Below are 12,289 nucleotides of genomic sequence, written 5' to 3'. Positions count from 1 at the left end.
GTGATTAAAAAAAAAAGCAATTAAAAATGAATCGTGATTAAACTCGCTGTTAAACAACAGAATACCAATTCAAATTCATTAAATATTTTTGGATGTTATTCTACATTTTCAAATATATTGATTTCTATTTCAACACAGAATACAAAGTGTACAGCGCTCACTTTATATTATCATTTTTATTAAAAATATTTGCACTGTAAAAATGATAAACAAAAAAATAGTATTTTTCAGTTCATCTCAAACAGGTACTACAGTGCAATCTCTTTATGGTGAAAGTGTAACTTAGAAATGTAGAGGGGTTTTTTACATAACTGCACTTTAAAAAAAAAGTATAAAACTTTAGAGCCTGCAAATCCACTCAGTCCTACTTCTTGTTCAGCCAATCGCTCAGACAAAACCGAGTGCTTTACCTAAGTACGGGAGATACTGCTGCCTGCTTCTTATTTACAATGTCACCTGAAAGTGAGAACAGGCGTTCGCATGGCACTTTTGTAGCTGGTGTTGCAAGGAATTTATATCCAAATATGCTAAACATTCATATCCCCCTTCATGCTTCACCCACCATTCCAGAGGACATGCTTCCATGCTGATGATGCTCATTAAAAAAATGTGTTTATTAAATCTGTGACTTTTTTGAACTTCTTGGGGGAGAATTGTATGTCTCCTGCTCTGTTTTACCCACATTCTCTCATATATTTCATGTTATAGCAGTCTCGGATGATGACCCAGCACATGTTGTTCATTTAAGACACTTTCACTGCAGATTTGACAAAATGCAGGCAGTACTGTAACGGGGTATTGACTCATCACCGCTGGCGCCTCCCGCTGGTTGCTCTGGGAATTAGCTCTTGTCAGTCATGGAGCGCCCTCGACGCGTGGTGTCTCATCCGTCGCCTGCTCTGCTGCTTTGGGAACCGCGTTGCTCCTCACTTCAGGACACTGCCCTCTGGCAGTGCCCACTACTCCAGTCTCACCCCCTTCCAGGGGTGTTAACAGCGGTCTTTCAGCTTGCACCTGCCTTGGTGGCCAACCACAACCCCAAAGTCTAGCCCCTTCTCTCAGGAGTCAGTTGCAGTCTATCTTGGCCACACTCCTCTGTGGCCAGGTACAGTGTAAAGGGGGGACCCAGGCCCACCTGCTACTCTGGGTCCCGACGCAAGGACCCTCTAACGGCAGCCTCTCTGTTCCCTCCTTTACTCCCCTCTTGTCCTCCTATTTTCCCTGGGCCACTTCCCCTTTGGCCCCATGCACCTTCTCAACCCTTTTTAGCAGGGGCCGCAGCCTGACAGGTAATTGGGCCAGAGCTCTCCTCTGTTTCCCCCAGAGCCTGCCCAGCACTGCTCTGTCCAAGGTGCTACCTCCTTTCCTCAGGAGCCAGTCCTTCTTGCTAGTCAGGGAGAGACTGCCTGCTCCTCTGCTAGGCAATCTTTATATAGGGCCCAGCCTGGCCCTGATTGGCTGCCTCTTTCTTGGCCCTGATTGGCTCCCCACAGGCCCTTGCCGATAGGCTGCTGGGCTGCGCAGCCTCTCTGGCCTATTGCAGCCCAATTACTCATGGAGTGGAGCAGACACCCCACTGCAGTACCAATATGAGATTTCTAAAAATAGCTACAGCACTTGACCTAAGGTTTAAGAATTTGAAGTGCCATCCAAAATCTGAGAGGAACGAGGTGTGGAGCATGCTTTCAGAAGTCATAAAAGAGCAACACTCTGATGCGGAAACTATAGAATCCGAACCACCAAAAAAGAAAATCAAGTTTCTGCAGGTGGCAGTTGACTCTGATGATGAAAATGAACATGTGTCGGGCCGCTCTGCTTTGGCTCGTTCTCGAGCAGAACCCGTCATCAGCATGGCCGCACGTCCTCTGGAATGGTGGTTGAAGCATGAAGGGACATATGACTCTTTAGCGCAGTGGTTCTCAAACTTTTGTATTGGTGACCCCTTTCACCCAGCAAACCTCTTGAGTGTGACACCCCCTTATAAATTAAAAACACTTTTTTATATTGAACTCTATTATAAATGCTGGAGGCAAAGCGGGGTTTGGGGTGGAGGCTGACAGCTCACGACCCCCCACATAATAACCTCATGACGCCCTGAGGGGTCATGACCCCAAGTTCCAGATCCACTGCTTTAGTGTATCTGGCAGGTAAAAATCTTGTGACACCAGCTACAAGAATGCCATGTGAATGCCTGTTCTCACTTTTAGGTGACATTATAAACAAGCAGGGCCGGCTCTGGCTTTTTTGCCGCCCCAGGCCAAAAAGCCTCCCGCCGCCCCCCTCCCCCCCCCCGGCAGGGGAGGGCCGCGAGCCCCGCCAGGGAGAGCGGAGCCCCAGCGGCCAGAGCGCCAGGGGGAGGGCGGCGAGACCCGCCGGGGCTCCGCTCTCCGCAGCGGCCAGAGGCACCGCCGGGGGGAGGGCGGCGATGATGAACTGTGCGATTAATCGTGATTAATTTTTTTAATCGCGCCATTAATTCAATTAATTTTTTTATTCACTTGACAGCCCTCCTGGCAACCCTTAAATTTGAACAGCTCGTTATTTTGGATCTTGCTCCTCAAACTGTGGGCCCTGAGAGCCCGAACCAAGGATCCCTGGTGTCCCTTCTGCTGCCATTCATGGCTTGTGATCTGAAACATTGGGCCAGGCCTGGGGGTGGAGGAGGCCCCATCACTGTGAGCAGAAAATTCTCATCTAAAACCCTTGTTAGAAACCAAACACCTGAGAAAACCAGGAAAGTCTTTTCTTCTGGAAGGGGTGCTGGGGAATAACCTGGGCTGGGGGAAGGGGGGGATGAGACAGGGGAGAGTAGGAGGGGGATGTGTCTGGTGACAGGGGATGTCTGACCACAGTGATGGATTACTTGGGCAGCTGGGCCAAGCACTCATCACACAACTGGCACTGCTGGGATGTTTACAGGCACTAGCACGAGTCCCTCTACATGAGCTGAGAGTCACGCCTCCCAGTCAGTGTTGCCCGATGCCAGGTGTCTGGTTTTCCACAGGAACACCTGGTCAAACAGGGACCCTGGTGGCTCCATTAAAAGTCCGGTTGCTGGTGCAGGCAGGCTCCTTACCCGGCTCCGTGCAGTTCCCGGAAGCAGCCGACATGTCCCTCCAGGGTGCGGCCTCTAGGCACAGGGGCAGCCATGCAGGCTCCAAAGCTCCCACTGGCCAGGAACCATGACCACTGGTATCTGTGAGGGCAGCGCCTGTGGACAGGGGCAGCACGTGGAGCCCCTGGGACGTGCCCCCCCCCAGGAGCTGGAGGAAGATGTCGCAACTTTCTTGGCGCTGCCTGAGATCAGCACCACGCAGAGCCCGCTCCCCAAGCCCCCTCCTGTACCCCAACTGCCTACCCCAGCCTGGAGCCCCCTCCCACACTCCAAACTCCTCATTACTGCCCCCACCCCAGAGCCCGAACCCCCAGGCCAGAGCCCGTACACCCTCCCACATCCCAGCCAACTGCCCCCACACCAGAGCCTGGTCCCCAAACCCTCTCCCACACCCCAACCCCCTACCCCAGCCTGGATAAAATGAACGAGTGAGCAAGGGTGGGGGAGAGCAAGTGAGGGGGATGGAATGAGTGGGGGAGGAGCTTGGAGATGGGGCAGGTCAGGGGGTGAGTCAAGGGGTTCAGTTCTCTGCTATTAGAAAGTTGGCAATGCTACAGTTGCTGTGCAGACACTTACCTGTCACGTCAGTCACGTGTGGGCACTGGCTCTGTGCACACACTGGTGGGTTGTCATTTCCGTAGCTGCCTTCAGATTTGTGCTGGTTGTTAACTCCCTTATAAACCTCACAAACGTTATAGATCCAAATTTAGAGAGGGGCAAACTGAGGCACCCAGACAGGAGGGGACCTGCCAAAGACAGGCACAGAGCTAAGGTTGGAACTGAGGTGTCCTAGCACCCAGATCCAGGTGTCACCCCCAGGATCATTCTTCCCACCCTCCGCAGTGGAAGGGCCGGTGTCTGGTCCATGCCCTGAACAAGTTTCAAGAAGCAAAACATAACCAGGGGCTGGAATCTGTCTGGATGAGGTGCCGTGGCAGTGACACCAGAGCTAGGGTTCTGTGCAACACATTTGTGTTTGGGCAGTGGCATGGATAGTTAATCTCTTGTGTTGCTGAGTGAGTTCTAATAAAACAAAACCTGGGTTGTAATTTTTGGCCCGTGATGGAGAGAGAGAGAGAGACAGAGACAGAGAGAGAGTGTGTGTGTGTGACATTTGTAGATATCATAGTTCACAGACCAGATCTATGGTCTCCAAGAATACCATTGTTAGGTACTTGCGTGTGGTTTTTTTAAAATAATTTAAAGGGAGCATGGTAAATTTTGTGCCTCAGTTTGAAGCTGCCAAATTTCAATTTTGTGGTGTGTGAAAAATGGCAAAAAATGTCCAAGCCCCAGGTCTCTAAAATGACAGAAGCCTCTTTGATCTGCTGCTGCCCCACCCGGTCTGTCAGAGTTTCCAACCAAGGTGGAGTCTCAGATTTCTAACCACTAAGCCACACTCCTCTCCCAGAACCCAGGGTGGGGAGAGAATCCAGGATTCCTGGGTGCCAACTTCCTACTGCTGACAAGTGAATGCTTGGGTAACCCACTGAGACAGCATTGCTCACGTCCTTCTCCGGTGGCTGCTTGAGGAAGGGGCTAGTAATTACTCCTGGAGCTCAGAGAACAACCTGGGGATCTGAGGGATTGAAACCCTGCTGCTGATCTATGTGGGGGCTGAGTATCTTTTCCTTCTGGGCTTGTACAGCACCTAGCACGATGGGCCCTGGTCCAGGACTGGGGTCCTAGGTGCTACCACGCTCTAGTTTCATGTGATTCACGCAGTGAAAAGCCCCCTTGAAAACAGGTTTTGTGCTTCACAACTCTGACGCTGGGTCAGTTACAGTGTGAATCACTGACACATGCACGTCAGGTGTTTGTCGCACGCTTTGCCTGTGGAAGCCCCAGCATGGGTGTGTGGTCGGCCTCCTGTCCCGGGCCCCACACGCAGACCCGGGGAGTCTGTGACAAGGCTCAGCCTGGGAGCCTGGAGTTGTTGGTCCAGTTCCTAGTGTTGGCCTTGGCGGCAGCCAGCCCAGTGGCAGGTGTCCCTCATTAGCCTGCTCCAAGGGGGTAAGGTTTGGTTCACATGGGAGGGCAGGGGAGAGCCCGGGCAGATGGGCTGGTGCCGCGCAGGCCCGGCTGCGCCTGACCGTAGCTAATTTCCCTGAGCGCTTTGGGAGGTGAGTGATTATGCAATACGTGCCCCACTAATGCAGCCTCTGAACAGTGACCCCTCTGCTTGTATCTCCATTACAGCAGCCCGTCCCACAGCCACACACTGCATGCACTGGCACCATCCTTGTGCCCGGACCCAGCAGAGGTCACTTTGACGGTGCTGCCTTCCCTGCAGGTTCGGTGGAGCTGGGGACGGATTGTTCTTCGGTGTCTGTCGGGGAAGGCCGTGAAAGGCGAGTTTTGGGCAGCCTTGTGGGCAATGGGAAGGTGGGGAGGGACGCACAAGTCTTTCCCTGTCATTTCCTACCTGGGCGATTGAATGATCCTTGTAATTTTCCATTGAATAGAATTCGTTCTGATTGCTACAATCCCTTCCCTGCGCATTGCCCAGATTTTAAAGCTTTATCGGGTTTCTCTTGTGTTTGATTAGAGCCGCCTTCATGGAACAGAAACCTGTTTCTTCTCCTCTGAATTGTCTTATGAAGCCTGGGCTTTAGCGACAGGTACCTGACCCTAGCCGTGGCCTTTGTCACACACCTGTCCACGTCAGCGGATCCCTGCCTGGCTAACAAGCAGGTGAATATGGCTCAAGGAGAGAAGCTGAAGAAACGAACAGGCATGTACGACTCACCAAGCCCGGGCAGGGCCAGGTTTCTGTCTAACTGGCTCTCCTGCCCCCTGTTCCCATCCCCCATCCCCAGCGCAGCACCTCAGAGCCTCCAGCCACTGACTGGAACCTCGTCCCATCAGTCTGGGGAGCTGCAGGTCCCCGTGGAGTGATGGGCCACCTACACGTCCCACTGCAGGTGGACGTGCGCCCAGTGCTGGAGCCCCAAACTGAGGTCTGCCCATTGTGTTTTTCATGTGTCTATCTCCACATCACCAGCAGATGGCAGGAGATTCCATAGCGAGCTGGGTGTCTGGCAAAGGGTGCCCTGCCTCTCTCCCAAGGGGTGACTCCGTGCCAGGGGTCTGGGCTCAGGGGGAGCCTGAGGCAACAAGTGGGGGCCCAGGCCTGGCCTGATGAAGGGGGCACTGCCAGGGAGACTGGGGGGCCTCCCACACTGAGGAAAGTCCAGACACACGGACAGAGAGGAGGGAGACAGACACATGGACAGAGACACGAGGCCCCAGGAGGCTCCAACACTTTATTCGTGTTAATCATTCAGGATGGGGGGACTCTGCAAAATCACAGGCCTTGAGAGAAGAAATGTCCCACTCCCTCCATTCCCTGCATCCCCCCATGTCCCTGAACCCTCCAACGGTGGCTGCTGCCCCAACCCCTGACAGTGTCCCCTGCCCCATAGCCCCCCCAACCCTCCAATGGAACCTCCTAACCCTCCATCCAACTTTCCCCCAATGGCAACCCCTGGCCCGCCATCCCCCCAACCCTCCAGTGGTGCCATCAGCCCTGCCATCCCCCAAGCCTCCTGCCCCACCGTCTTCCACACCACGGATTCCGCCCTATGCCCAACCATGGCTTACAGTCCCAACGGTGCCCCCCACCCCTCCATTGCCCATGCCTCCGATGAAGCTCAATGTCCGGCCATCCCCCCAATGTTATGATGGCACCACCGGCCCTGCCGTTCCCCCAACCCTCCAATGGTGCCCCTTGCCCCACCATCTCCCCAGCCCTCTGAAGGTGTCCCATGCTCTCCCCTACATCCTCTGCTCTCCCCTCTACCCCTTGCTCTCCCTTCTGCCCCCTGCCAGGTGGGTGCAGCGGCTGCCTCATGGCTCGCATCTCGTCCAGGCAGGCGTTGGTGTCGGTGTTGGGGTCGTTCCCTCTGCAGTCCCTGCAGCCCTTGGTGTCACAGCGCAGCAGGGGCACGTCGGGCAGCCGGTGCCAGGCCTCCAGCAGGCTTTGGGGATCCAGGTCCCGGTCCTGCCGGTAGATCTGCCGGAAGACGAAGGCCTTGTAGTTGTGGTCGATGGGGCGGAAGGTGTCACTCACCATCTGTAGGATGTTGTGGGGCCTCTTCACCAGCAGGCACGTCCCCGCGCAGGGCGAGCGGACGGTGAAGAAGATCAGGCAGCTTCTCTCGTTGTAGGGCCGGGCTAGGAGCTTCTGCACGGGGCTGTTCTGGTCGCCCTGGAGCAGGCGCCACTCGGCGTGTTCCCCTCCCCTGCCCAGGTGCTTCATCCAGGCAGCCACAATGGGCCCTTCGTCTGGGTCATACAGGCTGCCCTCTGCGTTAATGGCTGCCTGCATCTCCCACAGTTTGTTCCTGGGCAGCATCTGTTCCAGACCAGATGGGTTCTCACAACTGGCTTTCTCCAGGCTGACGGCGAAGGCGTATTCAACAGCCAACCCATCCCTAAGGGAAGGCAAAGCAAAGGGCAGTGAGGGGACGCGGGGCTCTGAACAGCTCTGCCCCCAGCCCTGAGCGGCAAACTTGGGCTGGGTCACACATGGCGCCGTCACTGGCCGGTTCTAGGCTCTCAGGGCTCCAGCCTGGGTCAAGGGATGTTTGTGCCCTGGGAGAATGAAATAAACGTGGAGGGCGGTTTTAAAAAGAAACTGCCACAGGTGCCCCCAGGGATCATCAGCCCGGTGTGAGCTTTGGTCCGTCAGCGCCACAGGGCTGAGTGTTATCGCTTGAGCTCCAGGAGCAAGCCGGAGCTTTTACACGGAGCCACCCCAAGAGAGGGACGTGACACACAGTTGGCCCCGGGACACACAGCGATTTGCTGGAGAGCTGAAGAATACTGGAGATCGGGGCTCCTCATTTCTCCCCCCAGCTCTGGGAGGGGACTGTGACTGTGGTTAAAGGGAGGCTAACAATGGCACATATATGTGGCACATTCAGTGTGACAGGCTCTGTGTCTGCTACGTTAGAGAGCTGGGTTCTCATCCCACCTCTGCCTGAAGTGGCCTTGTGCAGCCGAATTGGGGAGGGTTCGGGGCTCATAACTGACTGAGGACAGGGCACTAATCTGTAAGGTCTGAGGCCTTTTTCGGCAATAAACAGTGGCAGCCGTGAGCCAGGAAACAGAGAGTCACATCCTCATTATAAAAAACAATGCAACATCGGGTTGTTAAGGAGGCGCTTCTGTCCTCACAGTCCCCACCATCACCAGGTCTTAAGATCTTTAATCAAAACTTTGTTTGACAGCATTCAGCAGTCTGGCAAGAAACCATTTATCAGCAGTTGTCACTGTTCAATCTGTACGTCTATCGTTTTGCCTTTATAGTCCCCCACTTCTCTACTGTTTATCTAGGTGGACTCTGTCTGGTTCTTTGATTGTTTCTGTCAGTTGCATGACTAATTGTGCAAGATTTAAATCAACGAAGGTGGCTGGTTACGATTGGGTAAAGAATTGTTTTGTAATGGGCTAGGATGGGTGAAAAACACGATGTTGCAGTATTTCAGTTTACAATGATTGGGTCAGGTACAACTGAGCAGGACTCAAGTTTCACTATAGAAACTGGGGTCCAAAAGGAAATTCGTTGGACGCTAACTCCAGGGCACAGCCCAAGGTCAGAGCTGCCCGACCTCAGCACCCCGCCAGCCCTCAATGCAGCAGCTGGAGCCCCAGATGACCTGACACTGGCTGGCCCCCAGGAAAAGTCCGTCTGCCTTATTGGGAGTGGTGAGCATTGTCTGCTTCCCCTGTGTGTTCTGTTTGGGTAGCTGTTCGTAAATAGAGGTTAAGGATATGACTGTGCAAGGCTCTTTCACTGGTAAAAGGCCCCACAAACCTGCAGAAAATTAGGCCCTGAGCCCTAGGAAGTGGGAAAGGTTGGGGGTACCTAAATGAACCGGGTTACGCCTTGAGCCCACAGAAGGGTAAAGGTGGGTGGAGTGTGCAGGTAACAAATCAGTAACAAGGGCTGTGATGTGCACTAGACAGCAGACATGGGAGCAGAGCTCCTGGCTCCCAGCCCAGTGCACCTTCGCCTTAGCTACCATGTACTGGGAGGGAATCTTGCTCTGGGTGGACACAGCATGGGCTTGGGGGAGCACAGGTGTCACCTGTGGGGGCAGGGTGAGCCCTGCAGACCTTCATCCCCTAAACTGAGCTCCCCCCCCCCTGCAGCCACCAGCCTCTGGAGCAGGGGGTGTGAATGAAGCTGGGTTCATGGTGGTTTGTCCTATTATAGGGCCTGAGCGCGATCACGAATATTCATGCTAATGCTCAGGCTCCCATGTCCAAATCTAACCTCCTCACCCTGATAACACTGGCGGGGGGGGGGGGGGGCACTTATCCTACAGGCCAGTTTTTTTCAGAGTCCTGGGTGCAAGGTATCTGGTCCTCATTTATTCCAAAGGGAGTGTACAGCAAGCACATGACTATCGCTGGTCAAATTTTTTCTGACAGAACAGTTTTCCTTAGGGAAAGGCTGATTCTACAAAATCTGATCATTCCAAGGGAATACATCGATTTTGTGTAATTTTCTGATGAAAAATTATCAGAACAATTTGTTTGGATTGAAACATTTGGTTATGACTTTATTTTTTTTTTACTTTTGTTATGTTATATTACTGTTTATAATATACAGGTGGAAACATCTGGACTTTCATATTATATTATATTATATTATATTATATTATATTATATTATATTATATAGCAGGAAACTCAAGTTGCTAAAGCTGAAATGGAAATATTTTGATCTTACTGAAATGAAATATTCAGATATGGTCCAACTGAAATCTGTTTTTAATTTTTCCAAAACAAAATTTGGAATTCCCGTTCCGTGTAAGTTTTCAAAGTTTAGTACTAATTCGGACTGAAAAGAAAATAGAAATTTTAGAATTTCCGAGGCAATTGGAATTCCAGTTTCCAACCAGTTTTTAACAATAGTAATGAGACCCACCCCCTACCCCCATGCACCCCTAGAATTACCCCTCTCCCAGCTCCAGGATCCATCTCCCCCTGTACCCCAGAATCACCCCTCCCAGCTCCAAGCCCCAGCTCCCCCTACACCCCAGAATCACCCCTCCCAGCTCCAAGCCCCAGCTCCCCCTGCACCCCAGAATCACCCCTCCCAGCTCTGCCATGCACTGAGCCACCTGTGCCATAGAAAATCACATAGGGCAAATGTGAAGCATCTTCCTTCATTTACCACCCGGAGAGAGCAGAGGGGTCACATGGGAAATGCTCACTCACTTATCTGCATGATCCACAATGTCTCTGAGTGCAGCCGGGTTGATGCTCCTGGTGGTCTCTGGCCCAAAGCAGAGGAGAAGGGGCAGCAGCAGGAGTCCAGCCCTGGGCAGCCATCCTGACACCTGCACGGGACCCCACAGCGTCAGCACCCCCGAGCCTGGTGGAGATTGATGGGGTGGGGTGTGAATGGCAGACAGGTCTTCTGTGGGGCTCCATGGGCCAGGAGTGGGGGACAAGGGGGATTCACCTGGGATTCCATAGGGCAGGAGGAGGCGGTGGGGATTCACCAGGGTTTCCATGGGGCAGGAGGCAGGGGCAACTCACCAGGATTTACATGGAGCAGGAGGTGGGGGGGGGATGCCTCACCAGGGTTTCCGTGGGGCAGGAGGTGTGGGGGATGCCTCTCCAGGGTTTCCATGGGGTAGGAGGTGGGGGGGACGCCTCACCAGGGTTTCCGTGGGGCTGGAGGAGGCGGGAGGGACTCACAAGGGTTGCCATGGGGCAGGAGGTGAGGGGCAGCAGGGACTCACCAGGGTTTCTGTGGGGCAGGAGGAGGCGGGAGGGACTCATGAGGGTTGCCATGGGGCAGGAGGTGAGGGGCAGCAGGGACTCACCAGGGTTTCTATGGGGCAGGAGGAGGTGGGGTCAGGGAGGACTCACTAGGGTTTCCATGGTGCCGGAGCAGGGGGTGCTGTCCCTCACTGGCAGAGGCTCACACCGGATCCCCAGTGATGGGCTCTCAGCTCCCAGCCCCTCTTCTTATAGCCCCATTCTCCCCCCTCCCTTGCTGCAGAGGGGTGGTGCCCACTCCTGCTGTCCCCGTGCCCAGCCCAGCAGCAGGGGAAGTGGGACTCAGCTACTTCATTCAATATTTCCTTGAAAGAAAACTCCATGGGGCTGAGCCAGGAGGGGTGGGGCAGACAGGGGAATGGGATGGAAGGTGGCCAGGGGGAGGGCAGACACGGTGGGGGATGGGAGGTGGCGGGGCAGATGGGGAGAGGGAGGAGAGGTGATGAGGGCTAGTACAGATGGGGGTGAGAGATGGGGCCTGGTGAGGGCCAGGGCAAAAAGCAGTGGGGGATGGGCGGTGGTGAAGGCCGGCCAGGGCACACTCCAGGCTGGAGCGTTGGCCCTGTCCGGGTGGGGTTGGTTTATCTCACGCTGGGGGTCAACGGGATGAAGTTCCTGATTCTCCTCCTCATGAGCAAGGCCTGGGGCCTCACATCTCTGTCCCTGTCCCTGGCGCTGTGACCCTCTGTGCTCCAAAGTAGCACCCCGGCGCCCCCATAGTTATCATGGTGATATAATTATGCTATATTTTGTACACAGGGAGCCTTGTGAGGCATCATTCACAAAGGCTTGATCTGTTCAACATTAATGTCCTGGTGGATTCTATGTGCTGTCATTGTATGGGCAGTTATGAAGTTGTGCTCGGTGTGTGTCACTGGAAAATATTGTGAGGTTGGGAACACCCACAACCAGTCTTTCAGGGACAACAGTGGAGAAGCCAGACAGTGCTGATGGCCCATTAAGGGGAATGCACACTCCCAAGGACTATCACATGTGTTCAATGAAGGCTTCTCAGAGGGAGCCCGTAGACGATGGACATGGCTTGATTCATGTCATAGCAAAAGATCTTTCCAGCAAGCTGGAAGAACCTATAAAGGAAGGAAAGTGACTTTTGGCCTCTCGCCCCCCACAACTCAACATCTGGAAGCACGTCTGGAGAATCATAGAATATCAGGGTTGGAAGGGACCTCAGGAGGTTCTAGTCCAATCCCCTGCTCAAAGCAGGACCAATCCCCAACTAAAACATCCCAGCTTTGTCAAGCCTGACCTTAAAAACCTCTAAGGAAGGAGATTCCACCACCTCCCTAGGTGGTAGAACAAAGACTGTGAACAGGGGAGGTGGTTTCAGGCTGCAAAGGAGAATCCCAGCCTA

The 12,289-nt window shown here is 53.8% G+C and overlaps 1 protein-coding gene across 1 annotated transcript; it reads right to left on the bottom strand.

Moving 5' to 3' along the window:
* Positions 1-6,638: 6,638 nt before the first annotated feature.
* Positions 6,639-11,089, bottom strand: LOC112060693 (uncharacterized). Its single transcript, XM_024112340.3, has 3 exons — positions 11,008-11,089; positions 10,348-10,469; positions 6,639-7,551 (listed from the first exon to the last, which is right to left on the bottom strand). The coding sequence occupies exons 1-3, from the start codon at positions 11,017-11,019 to the stop codon at positions 6,639-6,641; spliced, it is 1,047 nt and encodes a 348-aa protein (XP_023968108.2). The 5' UTR covers positions 11,020-11,089.
* Positions 11,090-12,289: the final 1,200 nt, after the last annotated feature.

This window comes from Chrysemys picta, chromosome 17, assembly GCF_011386835.1.
Source record: "Chrysemys picta bellii isolate R12L10 chromosome 17, ASM1138683v2, whole genome shotgun sequence".
Classification (NCBI taxonomy): domain Eukaryota; kingdom Metazoa; phylum Chordata; order Testudines; family Emydidae; genus Chrysemys; species Chrysemys picta.
This window is presented reverse-complemented; position numbering and strand designations above follow the sequence as displayed.